General features: G+C 30.1%; 6 protein-coding genes across 9 annotated transcripts; 3 read left to right on the top strand and 3 right to left on the bottom strand.

Annotated features, from left to right (window-relative positions):
* Window positions 1-40: 40 nt before the first annotated feature.
* Window positions 41-4,269, top strand: LOC130442031 (ras-related protein Rab-38-like). Its single transcript, XM_056775993.1, has 6 exons — window positions 41-328; window positions 1,225-1,257; window positions 1,715-1,868; window positions 2,170-2,230; window positions 2,947-3,127; window positions 4,028-4,269. The coding sequence occupies exons 1-6, from the start codon at window positions 205-207 to the stop codon at window positions 4,162-4,164; spliced, it is 690 nt and encodes a 229-aa protein (XP_056631971.1). The 5' UTR covers window positions 41-204; the 3' UTR covers window positions 4,165-4,269.
* LOC130442032 (mitochondrial import inner membrane translocase subunit Tim9) lies at window positions 4,264-5,456 on the bottom strand. Its single transcript, XM_056775994.1, has 3 exons — window positions 5,271-5,456; window positions 5,121-5,216; window positions 4,264-4,418 (listed from the first exon to the last, which is right to left on the bottom strand). The coding sequence occupies exons 1-3, from the start codon at window positions 5,331-5,333 to the stop codon at window positions 4,281-4,283; spliced, it is 297 nt and encodes a 98-aa protein (XP_056631972.1). The 5' UTR covers window positions 5,334-5,456; the 3' UTR covers window positions 4,264-4,280.
* Window positions 5,457-5,826: 370 nt separating this feature from the next.
* LOC130442033 (insulin-like growth factor-binding protein complex acid labile subunit) lies at window positions 5,827-12,670 on the top strand. Of its 3 annotated transcripts, none has more exons than XM_056775997.1 (2): window positions 5,827-6,141; window positions 11,499-12,670. In XM_056775997.1, the coding sequence occupies exon 2, from the start codon at window positions 11,508-11,510 to the stop codon at window positions 12,612-12,614; it is 1,107 nt and encodes a 368-aa protein (XP_056631975.1). In that variant the 5' UTR covers window positions 5,827-6,141; window positions 11,499-11,507; the 3' UTR covers window positions 12,615-12,670. The 3 variants fall into 3 exon arrangements, with proteins under 3 accessions (XP_056631975.1, XP_056631973.1, XP_056631974.1); XM_056775995.1 differs by lacking the exon at window positions 5,827-6,141 and adding an exon at window positions 8,959-9,059; XM_056775996.1 differs by lacking the exon at window positions 5,827-6,141 and adding an exon at window positions 8,981-9,298.
* A 1,550-nt stretch (window positions 12,671-14,220) lies between these two features.
* On the bottom strand, window positions 14,221-14,903 carry LOC130442036 (transcription initiation factor TFIID subunit 12). Its single transcript, XM_056775999.1, has 2 exons — window positions 14,711-14,903; window positions 14,221-14,657 (listed from the first exon to the last, which is right to left on the bottom strand). Exons 1-2 carry the CDS (start codon window positions 14,901-14,903, stop codon window positions 14,221-14,223), a joined length of 630 nt encoding a protein of 209 aa, XP_056631977.1.
* A 222-nt stretch (window positions 14,904-15,125) lies between these two features.
* LOC130442034 (leucine-zipper-like transcriptional regulator 1) lies at window positions 15,126-20,992 on the top strand. Of its 2 annotated transcripts, XR_008909665.1 has the most exons (12): window positions 15,132-15,458; window positions 15,511-15,663; window positions 15,716-15,989; window positions 16,038-16,201; window positions 16,261-16,566; window positions 16,618-16,832; window positions 16,887-17,073; window positions 17,127-17,385; window positions 18,944-19,153; window positions 19,214-19,498; window positions 19,555-19,805; window positions 20,054-20,992. XR_008909665.1 is itself a non-coding variant. In XM_056775998.1 (11 exons), exons 1-11 carry the CDS (start codon window positions 15,340-15,342, stop codon window positions 19,684-19,686), a joined length of 2,304 nt encoding a protein of 767 aa, XP_056631976.1. In that variant the 5' UTR covers window positions 15,126-15,339; the 3' UTR covers window positions 19,687-20,056. The 2 variants fall into 2 exon arrangements, 1 of the variants encoding a protein (XP_056631976.1); XM_056775998.1 differs by having other exon boundaries at window positions 15,126-15,458; window positions 19,555-20,056.
* On the bottom strand, window positions 20,143-22,542 carry LOC130442037 (probable 39S ribosomal protein L49, mitochondrial). The gene is made up of 2 exons (XM_056776000.1): window positions 22,277-22,542; window positions 20,143-22,224 (listed from the first exon to the last, which is right to left on the bottom strand). Exons 1-2 carry the CDS (start codon window positions 22,334-22,336, stop codon window positions 21,760-21,762), a joined length of 525 nt encoding a protein of 174 aa, XP_056631978.1. The 5' UTR covers window positions 22,337-22,542; the 3' UTR covers window positions 20,143-21,759.
* Between the last annotated feature and the right edge of the window lie 29 nt (window positions 22,543-22,571).

Genomic DNA, 22,571 nt, shown 5'->3' on the forward strand with positions numbered 1-22,571 from the left:
TAATCTAATCTAACAAACTTTGATTGTTATCATCATTAGCGCGAGTTTGTTCTCTGTCTATTGTATCAACAAAAAAATTTCGTCACTCGTGATGATGATAATGTGGGATGCGTGACGAGGATTGCGAAATTTTTTTTCAATAATCACAGCAAAATTTTTTCTGAAGTGTTGCTGTTTTTTTAACTTCGGTATCAGGTGGTTAATATGAACGGAAAAAATGGTTTGACGCGAGAGGATATAATAAAAATCAACGAGACGATTCGAGAAAATAATTTACACAAACAAGAATTGAATTTTAAAATTATTGTTATAGGTGACTTCGGTGTCGGTAAGTAGAATTGTATTTTGATTGTTTTATTTTAAAATTACACTTTTTTCGTTATTTTTATAATCTATTTCGAAATCAATGACTAAATTCAATATGGGATGAAGTATTTTCAAAAATTCTAGGAATAAATCGTTGTTTACTATTATTTAATATACAGGATGACCCATAACAACGGCACCGTTTTTTTAAAATCTCAATCTAAAACTTTATCATATGCAACTTCAAATGTCTATACAGTGAAAAATAAGATTAAAAAATAAATGTGGGAATAAATTTTTCTTTTTTGCTATCTACTGAACCCTGTAGATTATAGATTGGAGAAATAAGCTGTTATGAACTGTGAGTTTTTTATATCTTTATTAAAATTGTTGTAGAAAATAATGAATATTTAATTTAACTTTATTTTTTGGATTTATAAAAATTAGTCGTGGTCCCCTAACTTTTTCCCACATATAGAAACATTTTACAAAGCTGAATCTTTTCATGATGGTATGATCTATGAATTGTGAAATTTTCATTATTTCTAATTTTTGAAATACAGATCCTAGAAGTTGAATTCCAATTTTTGAATATTGAAAAATGACATTATACTATAACCTCATTTATGTCGCCCGAATCACTAGACATAGAACTTTTTTACAAAGTTCCATTGTTTCAAAATGATTTTATTCAAACACCGTGTATTTTTGTCTTTTCTAATTCTTTAAATACAGATTCTAAAAGTGATTTTTAATATATATATATATATATAACCCAAAATAAAAGTCCTAGAAGTGGAAGTAGAAGTAGAAAAATTATCGTAATATTATATTTTCTAATAATCTCATTTAATGAAATAATAACTAATTTATGAATGCACTATATGTATTTTCAAAAAGTTATCCAATATTTTTCAGGCAAAACATCAATTATTGGGAGATATACGGAAGGTAAGAAAATTAATCTCACCTAAAACTACTAAACTCGTTATGAATTCCGCTGATCAATATTACATCGCATTCTTCGAATAGTTTACTTCCAAATCGATAACTGGGTGAATAAAGGAATGAACTCGCGCTTGACCTTCATCAGTTTTCTTAGAAAAACATTAACTTTTCCAATAAAAAAACAAAATGATTGTAGGTATCTGTGCCTTTTTCCATTATTCTTAATATATAATAGAAGTTATATTTTTTTATTATATAACAGAACGAAATCTCACGATTATATAAAAAAAATTTCGTGAAAATTTTAATAATATGATGAGCAATGTCAACAACTCAATTTTTTACCGAATCTGGTACAAACAACACCTAAAAACTGAATTCAACCGTCCTATTATATTTTTATTATAGATTTCAATACTTTACTTTTTTAAGAAATTGACATATGGATGGAACATTTCAGGTGAATTTTCAACACAATATAAAATCACCATTGGAGCAGATTTTGCTGTAAAAACGTTAGAATGGGATGAAAACACCCGAATTAATTTACACGTTTGGGATATTGCAGGCCATGAACGATTCGGAAGTCTATTGAGTGTTTTTTATAGACACGCGTAAGTTCAATATCTCCAAAAATTATTTGCTACATTTTCTAGAAGTTCTCTACGTTTATAACATAATAAGAGAAAAAAAATCGACTCAGGCGACACCCCTGCAATTGCAAGTCACTGGCAAAAAAATGAACGCGAATTTGTATTTTGTGTCGCTGTTTGTAAATGTGGAAATTTTTCTCTAGTTATTTACAAAAAAAGTTTTTAGAAAAACATGTGTAGCGAAAAAGTGAATGAATAAAACTCGTTAATAAATTTTGCTTCACAATTCCGCTAAAAATACAATTATTAAATAAATTTTTAGGGTAGCAGCTGCGATAGTTTTTGATTTAACACGCCCTGAAACATTCAAATCTGTAAACAAGGTAAGAAAATTTAATTAAAATGCGCATTTAAAATAATAAAAAAAATTCTTTCTAATCAACAATCGATGAGATTTATTCAATTCAATTCACAATATCGATTTAATTTTTTTTATTTATTGCACTGTTTAGTAATTTATATAGTAATTACTATTTAATTAATTTTGTGGAACAATTATATCTAAAATATAGAATGAGTCGTTTTTTTACTTTAAAATATATTTATATTTGCTTCTTAAATGAAGTGTTTTATATTTAATTATGATCAGTTCCATATCATAACCTACAAAAACTATCATGTTTATTAAAATAAATTACAGTGTTTTGAGCTGTAAATTTCAAAGTTGAATTGTTGCTTTATTAGAGAAAATATTAAATAACCATATTATTTATAACTATATACAAGAATTTTCATCAAGATATATTTTTTTATGAATTAACTTCCTAAAGGTAGAAACTATTTTTGGTTACGAAATTTTTTTCTTCTGATGATTGAAATTACTAAGTTACTCTAAACAATCTAACTATTTTGATCTTTTAAAATAATGACATAAGTGTTATTTTACATACAGGGCAAGTTCTAAAAATATTTGTTTCAAACGGGTACAAAATTTTGTACTAAACTACTGAATACTCTAGAAAATAAATCGTGACACAAAATTCAAATTTTACCAAAAAGTTTATTTACTACGATTATCTTTTTTTACTAAAATTTTCAGTGGCTTTTGGATTTGAGAAAAAAGCTTCATATGCCCGGGGGAAAATCAATACCTATAGTAATTTTAGCAAATAAAGGTGACATAACCATGAATACATTACCGCCAGAAATCGATGAGTTCTGTCGAAAAAACGATATTTTAGCTTGGTATACCACATCTGCCAAATACGATATTAATATAGGTAAGTATAAAATCATAGTCCTCCTGTTTTGGAGGTTACTACAAGCAACTAACGAAATGTGGAAGAAAAAACTTCAGAAGGAACATGTGACGATATATATATATATATATATATATATATATATATATATATATATATATATATATATATATATATATATATATATATAATGCGTTAGGTATAGAAAATAATAAAACATGGCAACAAAGGAACTTCCGCCCTTATTAGGCTCCGTTAGGGAATTAAAGAGATGATCTAATTATGTTATAAATAGCAGAGTTTGTGAACATTGCAGTTTCTCTAATCACAATATTATTTTAAAATCTGACAATTTGGTCTTAATCATATTTTATATAAATTGAGTCAAGTTTTATAGTGAAATATATGTATAGAATTAGCTATAAAAAGTAACGTCAATAATTTGATAAAAAGTAATCTTAAACAAAATTTTCTTGAATAACAAATGAAATTCATATTTAGATGCATTAAAAAAATTATAATTACAAATTATATATAAATCACTGCAACAACAATTGTCCTTACGAAGAATGTGAATTTGATCACAAGGATACTGAGATTTCTGTACTAATAATAATTATCTATGGCCATCTGATAGTCATATTCTTCATTTCTATAAATATTGTCTGATACTTCTTGAGTAAATAATGGAATTTCGATATAATATTTATTGAATACAGTATATGATTGTGATGAAATGATTTTAAAAAGTTTTCCATAGTCTATAGATAATATCATTATAAGCTTTTTTGAAATTAATAAAATTTTCAATATTCTCAAACCAGGCATTGATATTTTATCAGTACTATGAGTAGAAGTAGAATGTCGATGCGCTACTGATTTTATTTGATACTATTCATCATAACTTTTTAATATTTTTAGACGAAGCTATGATTAAACTGACTAATGCAGCTATAACGAACCACAGGAATTTACAATGTTCGTTAATGACTGACGAAGATATAATCAGTTTGGGTGAAAATTCTGAGGTACTTAAACGGGACAAATGCTGTAGTTAAATATGAATCTCTTTAAATGTTAATTGCAATATTTTTTATGATTTATTTAAAAAAAAACAAAAAACTTGTTATTTAATAACTACATAAATAAAAGTCTTTACAATATTGACATTTATTTATCCTGCACTTTTTTCCATTTTTTGAGCGGCCGCTATGGCGCTTTCGTTAGCTAAAACTTGGAATTCTTGAAAACGCTGTGATATTCTTTGGTTTACTTTCAGAAATTTCTCCATACAGTTTAGCGCGCATTTTTCCTAAAAATACATCAAATTGACATATTTTCAAAAAATACACTTATATATATATATATATATATATATATATATATATATATATATATATATATATATATATATATAAGACTAAATTTGTAAACAATTTATAGTCAAAATATAAGATTCAAAAAGAAATATCAGCATGACATTAAAGAAGTTTCCCTAAAAACTATTATTTTTAAATTTTGCAATGTGATTTATATGACATAAATCATGTTTCACAATCAAAAACCTATAGAATTCGTCAATTTTCGAGTTATAAATGAAGTTTTTCTCAAAAGTTATAATTTCAAAAAATAAAATAAGAAAAATAAATAATAAAACGATTGAAGGAATCAACCGAATAATAACTAAATGTTACAAAAACCAGAAAAAAATATTTTAAGAAATTAACATTTGTTAACGTTGATCAAACTGAATAAAAACCTTCACATAGTACTATGAAATTAGTTTTCTCTAACAAAATCAAATTTTATTTAAAAAATCACAGAATTTTTTACTATAAACCAAAGCTCTACAAAATATTAAACGACATAAATTACACAAAATAGTTTCAATATAAGAGTACTAAGTACCTTTTTATAAACAAATAATGACATTTTAATTCATTATCAACCAATTTTTAAGAGAAATTATTGAAGTTAATAGATATATAATATTGATATTTGTATTTATACTTACTTCTTTGCCTTTTATGGTTCTTGATGAAAAGTCTACAATACAATCAGTAAAACACAGCTCGGTTAGTTTATTGTAAGATATGAGAAATTCTTTAAACTGAAAATGTAATACACATGAATTTTAAGCACTTCAAATTCATATTGTTCTTACTGTTTTAATTTGGTCACCATCAATATTCTCGATTCCAGTTCCGGGAGGTAAAGGTACGCTCATTTTTATTAATTATTTAATATGTAATTCTATTTGGATAAAATCGAGAAAATATGATGGAATTATGTGAGGTTATATCACCACTAAAATCAGTTGAACTACTTGCTGCTTAGATCGATGGACAAGGTCGATCCATAGATAACTTTTATTTTATTACTCCAGCCATAGAAGTGTAAATCATTCTGAATTGCTCGAACTGAAAATGTGGTAACCATTGAATTTAAATGGCTTAATTCCATGGGATCTTCTTTTACTTCAAATTATAAATAGTTATAGATATATAAAATCAGTAGAGGATTCTTCTTTTTTAAGATTTGTTCAACTCTTCAATATATATGATATTCATGAGTACTTTTATAAATATTTATATATTTAGACACATTTTTATAAATAAAATACTATAGTCGTTAAATTTAATCAATATTTTTGCTAATTATATGTATTATCGGCTTAATCCATCCCTGATAATAATTAAAAGACCAAAATGATAAACTTTGACTTCTGTTGATATATTTATTGAATATGGAATAATACACGAAGTATTGTTTAAATTTCGTAAAAATGTTGAGTAAAACGTTGATGGTGTTACTAATTATTTGCATAACATCAAATATGTCCCATTGCGGTTTCATTGTTAGAAGTGATACCTTATTTGAAATGCATAATGGTACTCTGCTTCAAAAAGGAAAACACATCGTCGCCATTAAAGGAAATTGTCCTGGGAAAAAGTTTTATTCGAGTTTGTTACGAATGTGTGTAAAACCACACGGTGTATAATAAAATAATTATTTTTAATAATTTATAAATACATGTAAGTATAATTGATTACAAATTTGATTATTATATACCTTTCTACCACTTACACTATGTTACCAGTGTTTAAATAATCATAAATATGTGGAACATAAAAGGGTGAGTAGTGTCGGGCTGTTTGCGAAGTGTTTCAAATTCTTTTTCAATTGCATTTCGGAGGTCAGGAAAAGTGCGTAGACTCTTGCAAAAACGCGATTCTTGACAAGAAAGAACTAACAGAGTGTCAGGTCATATGACCGTGCGGGTCACTCAAAGAATCCTCGTCTGCCTATACATGCCTCAAAATGGACATTAAAATACTCCCTCGTGAGTGTTGGATCGATGTCCATTTTCTCACGTAGATCTTCCAGCATTTCCAGATAACTTTGGCCCGTCACGGACTCACGAGACCTCTCGCATGGATACATTCCCACACACACGCTCCAGACAGGATTGATTCTTCTTCAATGAAGTCGTAAGGATTCTGGTCGTTCCAGTACAGGCAGCAATGCCAGTTAACGATACCGTTCAGCTTAAAGGTTACTTCATTCGACCACAAAATGGAACGCTGGAACTGCGGATTATCCTGATTGCATTCAATTGCATATCATACAGATACGATCTAACAAAGAAAACTCTTTCTTGAAGCGTGAACTTGTTAAGACAGACAAAACCTATTAAATTAACTGTAAATAACATTGTTTTACACATAAATTGTTCATAGCTTCTTGTAAGGACTTTCTTATAAAAAAACTGACTGTACTATTTGATTCATGCCTCAGGCTTATAAAAAATATCAGTGAGGTGACAGTAAAATTCAATAAAATGAGTTTTTTAATTAGTGATTCACATTTATTTGATGAGTAAACTCAGCTAAGATTACCAGGAAAAATATTTACAACAAATAACTATACCTTGAAGGAAATTTCGAGTTTAGTCAGAGCAAAAAAGAAAATAAGTTTTATTCATTTTATTAACGAAGATAAAATAATTCTTGTATATTTTAAATATTCAATTTGACTATATCGTACAGAAGACACAGAAGTTATTACATTTCAATGTGTAGTCCACTCGTATCACTTGGTAAGAAACCACCGCATCGGATCTAGACAACGTGAATTGTCTCTGTTTCAAGTATCGTCACTGTGCCGATACGTTCGTTCTTCATTGTGAAAAAAAGCATGGTGGCACCTTCTAGATCAAAATATTGAGTTGAGTTTAAATAGCCTCCCGTTCGGGTCTCCGGGTGGAGGCTGCTCTGGAGTGTCTATCAGGCAAAAATATCATTAAAGTAGATTTATACAACACACGAGGTTTTAACACGAATATAAACGTTGTACACCAAGATCTGCAGTCAAAGAAATCTCATATTCTGGCTCTAGCAGAAATGAAAGTGAACTCAACAACATTCAAGGTTCACCTGGATTCGACTTACACACCCCATTCAGGTATAACTTTGGACTAGCCGTCTTTGTTATGGACGCCATACCTTAGCAGCGAAAAGAGAATCTTGAGTCTTCAGAATTCGAGTTATGTAGTTCAAAACAACGACCTCTTAGCGATACCAGCTACAGGCAATTATTATCAAACTTTGCGGAAAAAATTAATTACTTGCAATCAACCATCCAAAGGCAGATTATCGCTGGTGACTTTAATGTTCATCACGTCAGCTGGTTGAGTTTTTCAAACAGAATGAACCAACCACAGTCCCCGATCTGGATGGTAACTTTGTTAGCCTCTTAGACCTGTTTCTTATAATATCAGATCACAAAATAATTACAACAATGTGTGAATCGGAAATACAAATTCAGGATCTACCTAAAGTATATTTACTATAAGTTTGGCATCATAGATCGGCCAAATATTTGTATTACATCCATATTTTGTATTTGCAAATTCGCATATTGGGTGTTGTGGTTGGCATAGTCTCGTTGCCTAATTAGCTAAGGCAGCTTCACAAAAACTTGGAGCCCTCTTTAAGACAAAATAGCTATACACTCCGTAACAGATTCTTATCCTCTACATGGCCAAAATTTAACCATCTTTGAACTATTGCTCGTACATTTGGAGTTCGACATACCATTAGAATGCTCGACTCAATACAGAAGAGAGAAAATCGACTTATAGGCGAACTAGCCTTGACCAGAAACTTTGTTAGATGCTCTTCCGAGCTATCCAACATGATCCCACCTAGAGACGTGGCTCATGAACACAGAGTTCGCCAGCAGACGTCCAGAACGTTAATTTATCGGGATTTCTTTCTTTAAACAAGTGCAAGCCTGTGGAAATAGCTAACAAGATATGTCTTTTCCGAACACTACAACCTATAGAATTTCAAGATCAATATCCACTGGTACCTCCACACTGCAAACACCACTCGAATCACCACTCACTTGCTTGTTTATGATATAAAAAAATACCATAGATGCTTGCAAGAAACGATATAAAGAGATAGTAAAAAAAACTTCTCAATTGCCCAAATGGATCAAGGTCTTTCTGGCCTGTAACAAAACTGGTCAATCAAGGCTTTTGTAAGACAAAAATTCCACTGTTGTCTAATCACAGTGACCGCAAAAGAGAATCCGTTACTGAGATATGGACGAAAGATTTATTTTCTTAGTTGCCTCGTTTCAGTGTTTCAGAATTTCTCCTTAAAGTCTCCGGTTTACTAAATAACGAATTTATTTCCTCAATTTGCACCATACTGTATATTAAAATCGTTGATGAAGAAGGATTTTACCAGTCTATAGGAAATTCCAATGTATGTATCATTCTTTCGCTTCAAAGAATGATCAAGCTGCGATTGTCAAAATTAATTAATGATATTGAATAACTATAAATTGATCATCGTCTACAATAACGTTTTAATAGTTTCGCTTTAGTAAACAATATTGTAAAAAATTTTTATTCGATTCGCCGATTCAAATTCATACTGAGGTGAGATGAATTACATTTTATATTTTTCATTATGCCCAATATAAAAAAAATTAACTGGATGATGTTGAATTAACTGTGCTATTACAAACTACCTACCTACACGTTTAAGTCCACATAAAATGGGTCAAATTGAAGCGTAAATGTCGGGAATTTGATTTTGCACTAATTAATGTTCTTTGTATCATTTTGTAAAGTTGAAAAAACGGTGTTTATCTTAAAATACAAGAAAATCTTCAAGAGTAAGTGTTTGTTATAATATTTATTACATCACCTAAGAAAATTGAATTAATATAAAAATTAATTTTTTAAAAACATCTCATTAACTCATTTCGTACTTTATTCATTATTTATTAATTCAACTTAAATCGAGTAGTTTAACACATATTTACAAAATTATGTAACCTAATCTCTTTGTAAAGATGATTTAGCATAAATTTTATGAATATTTACAAGACCTATTTAATTAATCTCATAATAAAAGTAAATTAGATCACTATTTACACAAGTGATAATGATTATTTTATTAGTGAATGCATCTTCTTCTTTTTTAACTTTGCGTTTTTCAACCAGTTGCAATTGCAAGTTTTATTATAAACAATATACAATTTAATAATAAGTATTATAATTTATTAACAATTAAGATATACACATTTTTGTTAATATTAATATCAGTAGATTTGAACTAGCCAGGTTGCCAATTTTATCATTATTAAAAGTCAATTTATAGAATTAAACCTTTTCACTTACAAAATAAATCGTTATTATTGACACTTATATCGTAAATATATTATTAATTCATTATATTCAATGGTTAATAACTAAATATTAAGAGAGTTTAATAAAAAGTATGCCAACAACTAAAGAAAAATTACAACGTGGCAATGTAGTAAGTATGTAATACAACTGTCATTTTGTCTAAACTCCTATGCGAAAAAATCAACGCTCGCGGTCAAAAGTCCCTAGCAAAAAATCTATACCTTCCATTCTTTTTCTGATTTTAGTATCCCAAAGCCATTAGCTTCAACTTTATAATTTTTGGTAATGAAAAAATATAGAACGAAAAGGAAACTTAAACAATGAAAAAGGGTTATAATTAACAGTAAAAAAAAACACAAGCTTAAGCTCGCCAAAATAATAATTTATTTGAAAATAATCAATCAATATTCAGTGTTCCCTTCCCTCGTCCTAATAACAGCTCCCAACCGCTTTTCCATGGTTCGAATAAGTTTCATTGCACGATCTTCTTCGATGCCATCCCGTTCTTCATTCAGCGCCGTTTCGATTTCGTGGCTGGTGCAGGATTTCTTGCCCGATAGGATTTAAATCCGGGTTACGCGCTGGCCAATCCATAGCGGCATTTTCGACATTTTGTAAATACTGCCCTACGGAACCTGCAGTATGTTGGCAGCCATTGTCTTGCATTAAAATATAACAGTTTTTATAAAAACCAACTCGGTTTTTGCCTCCAATGAAATGCCCGCCCATACCATCCAGGAACCTCCTCCAAAATCACGATTTTTTATGCAACTTGTTCTCTGGCAAATCGTTGACAAGCTGCTTGGTGGGCTGGACTTAATTTAGGGCCAGTAGCTGACCTTTTTACCTTAAGGTTAGCTGCCTTGAGTCTTTTTCTGTCTCCTCCACGTACTTCACGAGGATAATTTCGATTGAAGATTGGAATTTTGTGCGTGGTACCTCGGATACAGTCAAGATGATCCGCAGAATATGTGTTTCGTTTCAAATTTCGCCAAAAACGTCCAATTGGCATCAGTTGAGGCACATTAAGATCATTCTTAGACTTTTCACTAAACGAAATATCAACTGCAGAAGCTCCCACAACGTACTTTGCATAATGAGCAGTTGCCATATCTGGCCAAAACGCAAAATTTCCTTCATGGTGCTTTTTCGTCATGAACTGCATTAATCCAGATCTAACACACACTCTTTTTCATGTGTTTTGACTAGGATCTTGCCTATTTTATTACACTACAAGGGACGAAAGTTCTTCGGCTCTGCGTGTCATGATTCCCGAGGCGAAACTCGTAGATTTACGTGGTGAAATACAAAACGATCCAACACTCGTGATCATCCGTCATTTCATGGATGGATAAGTAAACGAGGAATCTTAGAATGACCCGCACGGTCATGTGACTTGACCCCCTGTGATTTCTTCTTCCGAGTCCTTCTCAAGGACCGCGTTTTTGCAAGAGGACCACGCACCCTTCCCGACCTCCGAGCTGCAATTGAAGTAGAATTTGAAACTCTTCACGAATAGCTTGACATGCTTTGCCGGACCTGCCTCTCCGTTGAGAAACGATGCCGTAAATGCATTGATCAAAATCATCAATTTGAACCCTTTTTCGAATCCCTTTTGTAATTTTTTTTTAATAAATTCATTTACTTGTTTATAGTATGATTTTTTCTTATAATTTTTTTCAGATTCCAAATATGAATCTAATAACAATAATACCGATTTTGATTGCCGTAACATGGGTAGCGTTTTCACAAGCCGAACCAATTTGCATAATCGACACTAGCGACGAAACGAATTTAATATGCCAAAACGTCTCTACTGTATTCCCGAACAAAATGTATTACGGCAACAAGAACCTCCAGTGTCAAAAATGTAACATAAAAGTATTTGCTTCGTCAACTTTCGTTAGTGATAACGTGCTTTTATCAATAAACATATCAAATAGCGAATTGCACTCTATACAAACTTCAGCTTTCAAACATTTAGGCAACGTGCAAAATATTTATTTCCAAAACAACGAGATATCCACCGTGGAGTCCGGTGCTTTCGCCGGCTTGAGACAAGTTTATGAAATCGATTTAACCAATAATTTAATCGAAAATTTAACCCCGGGGTTCGTGAAAGATTTAGAAGTTACTTATTTTTCCGTAGCTGATAATTTGATACAAGAAATCCCCGATAAAGTGTTCGAAGACGTTCTTATTATAACTAATCTCATTTTGTCTAATAATAAAATTAGAAAACTGAATTACGACTCGTTTTACGGTCTAGAATCTACTGAATATCTAGAACTAGATAACAATGAGTTGTGTTATTTACCAATAGGAACGTTCAGGAATATGAAGGATTTGAGTTTTTTAAATTTAGCTAATAACAAGTTACAAAGATTTCCCATGGGGACGTTCTCAGGGTTGAACGATCTATCTACTTTAATACTAGCGAATAATTCCATAACAACCATCGATGGTACTGAATTTTTACCAATGCAACGACTTTTAAGATTGGATATCCAAGGTAACAATATTTATTATTTAGATGCTCATCTTATATATTCCTCAGTCCCCACTTTAAAGTATATTAGTTTGGAAAATAACATCTACGACTGCGCTTTGTTGATGAACGTCATTCAGTATTTTAAAGAAAAAAAGGTTAATATTGATACCCGGAATGGGTATTACGACGTGCAGAATATCAACGGTGTAGTTTGCGTTGAGGAAGACGTCGATGAATACACAGATAAACAGAAATTTTATAAAAAAGCTTCAGATCAAGCCAAACTCTCAATTGCTTATTGTGCTTGAAATTCCATTTATTTTTTAACATGTATTTGAAAAAAATAAAGGTTTATTCTTTTCTATGTCTTGATTTTCTTTAAAAATATATATTATATCCTCGTTTTTTTCGAAGTTCGTTTTTATTAGTAATCCTAACCTTTATGATTCTCTGATTTTATAAAAAAAGAAGAAAAAAGGTCTAAACTATTTTGTTTCAAGTTAATATTGCGAAAATAAATGATGGTGACATTGTTAATACTATGGAGTGTCCGTCGAAATGTGTGGCGCCACATTAGCATCAGAGTAAATTTATTTTCGGTTATATTTATATTATTTTGCATAGAGTCATTGCAATTTTTAATAATAAACTCATTGATTCAAAAAGGATATATTTTTAAGTCGACATACTTCAATTCGTCTACAATTACTATTTTACATTTACATGTACAATACCCTTTGTCTACACAAGCGCCACTCTGGTGTAGAAAAGGTTTTGGAACTGTTATTTATCGTATACAGCTGAACACTTTTCTGTTTTTAGATATACTCCTCTTGTACAGATTGAAGATCTATGAATGACAACTGACAATTAAGTCCGTAATTATACAAGGTTGTAAACCATCAAATTTTTTGTTTATATTTGAATTTTTGCTAATATTATTACGAAAAACTTATTTAAGATTAAAATGATTACGAATATTCACAATTACCAAAACAATTGAGTTTTTGTTCAAATGAAATTTTCGAAGTTTGTTATAAATTATGAATATCAAAGAAAATATGAAATATTTTTATTTGCTGTAAGCATAAAAAACGTATTTGAAATCTTTACGAGAGAATCAACTCAGATAAAATGCATATTTCAATTATACTATTTAACCTAATTGTTCCACATTTCCTCAATTCTCTTACTACTTTCAAAATCTGGCAACGTTCAAATTTTCCTTTTGCTGATATTTGTTTCACTTAACTCTGTATAACGTGCTCTAGATAGAAAAATTCAGTATATAAGATATTTGGCTATTGTATAAAAACCATAAAGTTAATATTAATTATAGAGAGAGCAGATATGGGAGCTTGGTCAAGTGGGCCATAACCATATATGTAATACTCCTATATCGACAGTTGGTATATGAAAAAACGTCCTTACGTTACTGTACCGACAATATTAATTTTCTCTCTCGTGCGACACACTTTATCTATACTGCGCATGCTTGAAAATGCGCAGAACCGAGCTGGAACCCCGAATGGTAGAGAAATCGTTGACATTCTGTCTTCCTTGGTCGGAACAACTTTTACATATAGAAACTGTCCATATAGAAGTATTACATATATGGCCGTAGCTATTGATAGAGAGAGAAAGGACATAGTGTTTCAATTCTGATTCGATGTTTCAAATAGTGGGAATAAGGTAAAAGTAGAATAACAATTTTCTATTTTAATCTCCAGTAGAGAGAGATTGTTGCTCTCTTTATCTTTAATATTAATTATGTGAAAAAATCGAGTAATTGGAAAGTTTTTTTGGAAAATTTAATAAAACTAAACAATCCCCTGAATAAAACTTCATAGTTTTTTTTAAGGTTATTTATGATTAAAAAGGTTATAAAATTTAAATCTTTTCATTTGTTTATATCTAATATTTTTTCAAAGTTTTCCTTATGAGAGCAATTCTCTGTTTATGTGCTTCTGTAGTTAAACTTCTCTTATAAGGCCTCAATTCATCAGTACCAAAACCGGGAGTCCACATATTGTAATTCCTGTTCAAAAATTGCTGTACATCTTTAACTTCGATGGTGCTATTGTGACGATTCTTGGCAATCAGAGCTGCGCCATTGAGACATCTATCAACAAACTCATCTACGTAACTCAATATAATTTCTTCTACTTCTTCCTCTAAGTTTAGTGTTTGATCTGTTTCTCTAACTAAATCTTGTAAGCGTTGTTTGGTCAATACTTGTAAAGGTTCGCTTGACGACTGATTATTTTGTTGGACAATTTTTTGTTGTTGTTGCATAGGATTTTGAACTTGTATATTATGAACTAAATTTTGTACTCCAACTAAATTGGTACCTACGAAAAAAACCTTTCTCCATAAAAGAATTAATATGGTAAAAAATATTTACCTGTCATCGTATCTACCATAGACATTCCTGGTTTTATTTCTTCTTTGTGGTCTTCAGAATTCGTATGAGGAATTGTATTTACTACTGGTACCCCGTTACTTACATTTGTCATAATAGTATGCGTTATGGGAACTTGATTGATTACGATATTTTGTTGTTGAATAATGCTATTTGTTAAGTTAGGCACAGACATATTTACAAATTATTTAATACAGAATAAATACTTTTGTGTACAATTATCTGATTGCCTTTTTGTAAAATTGTCATATGTCAAAGAATAAGAAACGACATGTGAAAGGCAATTTTTAATAAATTTTTTCTTTCTTGTTATATTATTATTGAAAGTAATAAAATGATTGTAATTCGTTTTTGTACTACTTGATCTTGATAATTTAATCAATAAATCGTTGTCAATTAAATTTATAAAAATGGTGAATTACATGTGGTAAGTAATTTTTAGTAGATAATTTCATTTTCGTTGAATAAGAAGAAGAATTATTGACAATTGATCTATTATTGTTATATATTTTGAAATTGTGAAGAAACAGTTTGGAATCAAAATAATCATTTATTTATGTAGCTGAACACATTTTTAAAAAACTCAACCCAATAAATTATCTATCAAATTTATGAAAATGGGTAGTTTAACGGTAGCTGATGCAAATGCGCTTACACTCGAAATCGGCCCCTTTGAAACGGTTCATAGATGGAAACGAATGCCAGAATGTGACGAATTTGTTGGAGCCAGGTAGGAATTTACGGACAAAAAAATTATTCCTTCTATAATATTTTCTATTCAGGCGAAGTAAACACACAGTTGTTGCTTACAAAGATGCTATTTATGTGTTCGGAGGAGACAATGGTAAAAGTATGTTAAACGATTTATTACGTTTTGATGTGAAAGAAAAAAGTTGGGGACGTGCGTTCGCTACGGGATCTCCACCTGCACCAAGGTATATAATAACTTGAAATCAAACTTTTAAACATGTATCTTAACATATTTAGGTATCATCATTCTGCAGTTGTTTATAACACTTCCATGTTCGTTTTTGGTGGTTATACCGGTGATATTCACTCAAACTCTAATCTAACAAATAAAAATGATTTATTTGAATATAAATTCAATTCCGGTCAATGGGTGGAGTGGAAATGGTTTCCAGGGCAAACGCCAGTACCTAGATCAGCGCACGGAGCTGCTGTTTTTGATAATAAACTATGGATATTCGCAGGTTATGATGGAAATGCTCGATTGAATGATATGTGGACTATACCTCTAATTGTAAGTAAAATAAAATTTTTATTATTATAATTAATATAGGTAATTTAGGGCGATGTGAAGAGTTGGGAGGAAGTTGATCAAAAGGGTGAATGTCCGCCTACGTGTTGTAATTTCCCCGTTGCAGTAGCTAGGGATTGTATGTTTGTTTTCAGTGGTCAAAGTGGGGCTAAAATAACAAACTCTCTATTTCAATTCGACTTTAAAGATAAAATGTAAGTAAGAAATTCATAAATTGATCATTTGTATATCAATATTTTATTCTAATAATTAGTTGGACGAGAATATCTACTGAACACATTCTTCGAGGTGCTCCTGCTCCTCCAGCGCGACGTTATGGACATACCATGGTGTCATTTGATAGACATTTATATGTATTTGGTGGAGCTGCAGATTCAACTCTATCGAATGATTTACACTGTTTTGATTTAGATTCACGTAAATGGTCTATAGTATTACCAGATGCGGAATCTTTTGTACCATCCGGTAGGTTGTTTCATGCAGCTGCTGTTGTCGGCGATGCCATGTTCATTTTTGGTGGTACTGGGGATAATAATGTTCGAAGCGGAGAGATGTATAGGTATATATAATAAAACGACTAAATCCAGTCGATTTATTATTTTAATATTAGATTTCAGTTTTCGAATTATCCCAAATGTACCCTACATGAAGATTACGGTAAATTACTTGAAACGAGAATGTTTTGTGATACTCAATTTATTGTTGGCCCCGAAGAAAAGAAAATAACCGGTCACGTCGCTTTGGTGGCTGCTAGATCCGGTTACTTAAGGAAATTGATTCGACAAGCTAAAATTGATCGCGACAAGCATTTAGAAAGAGTGTTTGGTGAGTTTTCAAAATAATATTTTGATTTATGTTTCATATTATTAATTTTTTCAGGTACTTCGAACGTTCCTTTTGCTGATATACCTTTAGTGGAAGTAAAACTTCCTGATGCCGATCCTGAAGCTTTCGAAATGGTTTTGAATTATATATACATGGATTGTATCGATCCGACTAAAAGGGGTAGAGATGGTGAAGATCCTTTTTCTAATAGAATCGTTTTGAGGATGATGGACGTTTATAGGTATGATTTTTCTTTTTATTAACATTAAAAAAATGTTTATTTTTATTTTTCAGGTTGGCAGTACAATTTAACATGGCGAGATTGGAACATTTGTGTGTTCAATACTTAAATGCTACTATTTGTTTAAAAAATGTTCTGGTCGCTTTACATAAAGCCGATCAACTTCAGTTGGACTTTATCAAAGAACATTGTTTACGATATATAGTTAAAGAGAGTAATTATAATCAGATAGTAATGAGTACTGAATTTGAAACCTTGGATCGAAGTCTAATGGTGGAAATTATAAGAAGAAAACAGATGCCTCAATATAAGGTTTGTGTTAACTAATAATAAATTTATTGCAGGTTATTTCCAATTTTTATCTCAATCTTAATCTTCAATTTTGGGATAAATCTAATTTGAGTGAAAATATTATTAAAAATTGATCAATATATCATATTGGACTGATATGGGGTTCACTCACAGTGGGGAAAAGTTGGACAAGTGGAGGGATTATTTCAATGAACTGCTAAATGACAAAACAGAAAGAAAAGAGGAAGAAGAGGAGACAGTAATATGTGAAGAATGACAAAAGTGCCAGTAGGAATGGGATTCGAATAGAGGTTATAATGTACGGTGGTGAACTCTTAGGTTTGAGGGAGTGAATTTGATTAAAAGTGTATGGGACCAAGAGCAGATATCAAATTAATGAGTTATTATTTATATAATTATTTACCCAGTAGATAAGAAGGGGGATGTAACAAACTGCATGAATTATGGGGGTATCACTCTTCTAGATGTCGTATACAAAGTCTTATCCAGAATCATATAAAATACTTGGCCAAATATATGGACTTTGTGGATTTCAATAAAGCACATGATTTAACAAGTAGAAAATACTGTTCCAGGCCCTAGCAGTACTCAAAATATTACATTTAGTAAAAATGAAAAGAAATAACAACGGAAATGAAGTAGTATTGAAGGAAAAACAAAAAGAGGTTTAAAGCAAGAAGAACCACTATCGACAGTGCTGTTCAATCTAGTACTAGAAATGATCCTGAACCCAGGGGATGTTTCTCAATAACAAAACTCAAAACCTCACTTACAGAAATGATGTGGTACTTGTAAGTGCAACAAGTAAGGATCTTGAAAAACCACCACATGAGGCATTTTCATGCAGATCTCATTGCTGCCCATATTTAAGGAGTCAGAAGATAACTAATATTGTAGATAAATCTTTAGAAGAGAAAAGTGTTACAATTGTTTCTTATGTATTTTAAAATTGGAAGAAGAAACCTACTCTGATCTTGAAGATATCAAAGAAGCAACCAACAGTTGTCTACAATTTCACAAAAAGATGGGACTAGTTCGCAATAATAACCAGTTCTTGAACTTGATTTTCTTGGAGAGTGCATGTTAAAAAGAGAAGAACTTCAGTTGAAATATAAAAAAATTAGTGGCTAATTGTTAGAGACTTTTTGTTTCTTATGGTTTATTAGCACCGACTTGTGGTGTGCAATTATTGGGATGTAACTTAGTAATCATCAGAATATTCCAGGAGATGTAGAAGAAAAATTTAGAGAAAAAAAGTAAATAAGTTATTTATTAGTCGTTTTAACTTATTGGGTTTTTCCCTGACTATTAACTTTTGTCATATTTACCCAGTTATAGAAGCTACTAATCACGCTATTTCTATTTTTCAACTAAAGTTTTGAATTATTTTGAGCTATACAAGTGAAATGTATATCTATTTAAAAAGACTATTACCCCTACTTTTAAACCACAAATTTCTACAATTTATACACTTAGAGGTGTTAGTTTTACACATGTTATGGTAGTATAAATCTAGTAAATTTTAATAAAAACAGGTTTAATGCAAATTTTTCCTCAGGCCCTTGCTGAAAATCAATTCGATACAGCCGGAGGTTCCCTAGAACAAGATATGGCAATGTTTTTACGAGTAACCGGTAAAGAATTCTGCGACATCGATTTGAACTTAGACGGAAATCTCATTCCGGCTCATAAAACTATCCTAGCCGCTCGATGTGGGTATTTTGAAGCCATGTTTAGATCATTTATGCCAGCTGATAGCAAAGTTAACGTAAATAAACTCCATACATAAAAATCTAATAAATTTTATAATTTTTTTCCAATTTTTCAGATCCAAATAGGTGAAATGATACCATCAAAAGAATCATTCGATTCCCTACTACGATATATCTATTATGGTGATGTAAATATGCCTCCTGAAGATTCTCTCTACCTCTTCTCGGCCCCTTTCTTTTACGGTTTCACCAACAATCGCCTACAAGCTTTTTGTAAACAAAATCTCGAAATGAACGTCACTTTCGAAAATGTTATACAAATTTTAGAAGCCGCAGATAAAATGCAAGCCACCGATATGAAAAAATACGCTTTGGATTTAATCGTTCACCATTTTACCAAAGTAAACTGTCAAAATTTACACAAGGTATTTGGGTCTGATGAATTTTTTATGTTTAGGTGGCGAAATTACCCAGATTGCGTTTGCTGAGTAAAGAATTAATTCTGGATATATTAGAAGTTCTTGCGGAAAGTATGGAATCGAATATGCGTAACGACGTTTCGAATTCTCTGTTAAATTTGGATCAATGATTGTCGTTGATGAGAAAGGATTTGAAGTTAACTTTGAGAAGAGTAACGATTATATTGATTACTGTCATTTCGGCCATTATCGATAGAAGTTGGTTGGAAAAACTCGAATACGAAGATGTGTGAGTTTTTCAATTGGATGATTCTACAAATTCAGTTGTTTTTTTCTTCTATTTTTATATTTGGTTCGAATTATTTACCATTTAATAATTTTTTGTAAATTCTCATTTAACCTCTTATGGATTTATATATTTATTCACACATTTTGCTCTTTATTACAATAAAAACAATTAATTGATTGTTTATCATATTCAATTGTTTTTATGTAAAAATATCATTTACATACTAATTGAAAATAAATTTCTTTCAGATATTTCTAATGGTTGTTTTCTGAAGGTACCTCGTATATATTATATTCTTAATACCTTAAATGCTGTTTTTAAACTTTTTTGTAGAATTCATAATTCATTTTGATTGAAATTATGTTTTTGTCGAAAATATATTTAATATCAATAGTAGTTCAAATGTACCATCAAATATATTTTAAAAAGTTATAAAAAAATGTAAATTATTGGTTAAAATGGATGGACGTTAATGAACTAAGTATAAAGCATAATTTATTGTTTCTATCACATGTATTAAATTAAAAATGTTACAAGGACATCTCGAAATGTTTTTAAAATAAAAACTTGGAACAAAAAATTATTTTTCATTGTAAATTTCCAAAAAAAAATCGATTAAACATACCAAATTGTTTTATGTGTCAATCTTAATTGGGGTTTGATAACTATTATCAATGATTTTTCTGAATTCATAATGATTAATGATATATTTTTTTAATCTTTTCAAATAGTCGTTTTCTGAAAAACCCTCGTTTACATTCATGATAATTTCGAAAGCATTTTCACATTTCTGTAGAATGGAGTTACTATAATTTGAAAAAAATTTAATTTTATGGCAGTAATATGAGTCATAGCAATAGTAGTTCAAATGTACAATCAAATGTTATTTGAAAATTTGTTGAAAAAAGTGAAATTATTGGTTAAATACGGGTGAACAGTAATAGATTGAGTATAAAACATAATTTACTGATTTAGTCACAAAGATTTCATTAAAAAATGTTACAAAAACATTTCAATTTGTTTCTATATAACTACTAGTAACGAAAACTAATTTTTTTGTATGAATTCACAAAAATCGATTTATTTTTATTTAAAAAAATTCTACAATTTTGATATTTTGTTTCAAAATACAATTTATTACTTGAAAATTTAAATATTGAAACTATTGAATAAACTTTTTTTCTTAACCTGTTTTATTTATAAAAGTTCGGATGATACATAAATTCCTTTTTTTCCTATATTAGTTCACCATTTTTCAAATTTTGTTATACTCTCATAATACGAGGGCTATATATAAAGTTACAAATTTTTTGGTCAACACTGCCATCTTGACATCAAAAGGGTTATATACTTATAAAGTATGGCATTTAAATAATTAGACCAGTAAATCCTGGAAGTTTTTCAATACTTTTTCTTGGTGGAAAATAGAATAAACGAAATTTATATCCAGATTTAGTTCAGCAAAAAATTTTCTACACAACAAACATCATTTACATCCGACCTCATTTACCAAAAACTCTCGAATGAAAACTTATAAATCATCTGATTATAACCTATTTCCAATGACAGAGATGAAGGTATGTTCAAGAATTCTCGAATGTCAAATCAAGCATCTCTAAAATAATTATAACCTATTTATAGTGATAGAAATGAAGTAAGGTCTAAGAACTCTTGAATAACAAGTTATCATTTATCTGCTAGATGATTATAACCTATTTCCAGTGATAGAGATGAAGTTGGGTCTAACACCTCCCAAATCCAAAGTTAAAATTTAACTGTCAAATGGTTATAACCTATTTCCAGTAATATAAGGCAGGTAGACAACCCTCGTATTAATTATTTACAATATAAAAAATTTATTTGTTCTATTTATTTTCATAACTATGGAGCAAAAAAAATAACATTAAAATGCTGTAAACATTTGAAAAAAAAAACTATACAAAATTTTATCATTCTAAAAGTTCCTTTTTTCAAAAAAATATTTTGTAGCATTAACAAAATCACCATTTATTCTAATATAACCCACAAACTCATTCACTTGGCTTCTTATTGGTTTAAATGATTCTGGCTGAAGAAATTCCAATAATTCTTTTTCTAAAACGTTGATGTCACCCTGGATTTTTTTAATGATTGTATGTCGCTTCAAACCACCCTGAGATATTTTTAAATAAACAGGTAACATGTGATTTTTCGTTCTTTGGATAAAATAAGCTTTATCTTTTAAATTTTCACCTTGTGGTTTCCATCCAGAAGCGGACCTGTCTTTTGAAATTGGTTCGGGAATTATTGATGGTGGAAGGGCTCTTTCTACGTATTTCCATTCATTTGGATCGTTTATTTTTTCAAATTTTGTAGTTATTTCTCCTACATCTTCCAGAAATGGAGAAGCTGTGTAACTTCCATTTCTTACTTGTATGTACTAAAATAAGGCTAAAATTTTACAAACAATCTAATAAATAAAATTAACCTACCTTATTAAATATTATAGAAGGTTTACGTAATATATTTATAAAAGTATACCTTACAGACATATTTATTTAATTTTTTGGCTAGGAAGATTCTTCTTTTTTATTTGTATGTTATGACTCTTTTTATCTATGTATTAAAGCAAATTCAATAGTTTATTTATTAAAATGATAATTTTGAAGGACTATTATCAAGATTGTTATTATATAACATAATAAAATATAAAACTTCTTCAAATACCGTCTAGTATTAAATTATTAAATACTCATATTACGGTGTTGCCGGTTCTTCTGTTGAATT

The sequence above is a fragment of the Diorhabda sublineata genome, chromosome 3, assembly GCF_026230105.1.
Source record: "Diorhabda sublineata isolate icDioSubl1.1 chromosome 3, icDioSubl1.1, whole genome shotgun sequence".
In the NCBI taxonomy this organism is placed as follows: Eukaryota; Metazoa; Arthropoda; class Insecta; order Coleoptera; family Chrysomelidae; genus Diorhabda; species Diorhabda sublineata.

Excerpts from the sequence above, each read along its gene's own strand:
- LOC130442032 (XM_056775994.1), bottom strand. The coding sequence starts at position 5,333 with ATGAGCGTACCTTTACCTCCCGGAACTGGAATCGAGAATATTGATGGT. Across the intron at positions 5,217-5,270 it reads ATGGTGACCAAATTAAAACA|TTTAAAGAATTTCTCATATC; the intron begins GTAAGAACAATA and ends TTACATTTTCAG. Across the intron at positions 4,419-5,120 it reads GAACCATAAAAGGCAAAGAA|GAAAAATGCGCGCTAAACTG; the intron begins GTAAGTATAAAT and ends ATGTATTTTTAG.
- LOC130442034 (XM_056775998.1), top strand. The coding sequence starts at position 15,340 with ATGAAAATGGGTAGTTTAACGGTAGCTGATGCAAATGCGCTTACACTC. Across the intron at positions 15,664-15,715 it reads GGATCTCCACCTGCACCAAG|GTATCATCATTCTGCAGTTG; the intron begins GTATATAATAAC and ends TAACATATTTAG. Across the intron at positions 19,154-19,213 it reads CAGCTGATAGCAAAGTTAAC|ATCCAAATAGGTGAAATGAT; the intron begins GTAAATAAACTC and ends CCAATTTTTCAG.
- LOC130442033 (XM_056775997.1), top strand. The coding sequence starts at position 11,508 with ATGAATCTAATAACAATAATACCGATTTTGATTGCCGTAACATGGGTA.
- LOC130442037 (XM_056776000.1), bottom strand. The coding sequence starts at position 22,336 with ATGTCTGTAAGGTATACTTTTATAAATATATTACGTAAACCTTCTATA. Across the intron at positions 22,225-22,276 it reads CTTCTATAATATTTAATAAG|TACATACAAGTAAGAAATGG; the intron begins GTAGGTTAATTT and ends GCCTTATTTTAG.
- LOC130442036 (XM_056775999.1), bottom strand. The coding sequence starts at position 14,903 with ATGTCTGTGCCTAACTTAACAAATAGCATTATTCAACAACAAAATATC. Across the intron at positions 14,658-14,710 it reads TATGGTAGATACGATGACAG|GTACCAATTTAGTTGGAGTA; the intron begins GTAAATATTTTT and ends TTTTTTTCGTAG.
- LOC130442031 (XM_056775993.1), top strand. The coding sequence starts at position 205 with ATGAACGGAAAAAATGGTTTGACGCGAGAGGATATAATAAAAATCAAC. Across the intron at positions 1,258-1,714 it reads TATTGGGAGATATACGGAAG|GTGAATTTTCAACACAATAT; the intron begins GTAAGAAAATTA and ends GGAACATTTCAG. Across the intron at positions 2,231-2,946 it reads CATTCAAATCTGTAAACAAG|TGGCTTTTGGATTTGAGAAA; the intron begins GTAAGAAAATTT and ends TAAAATTTTCAG.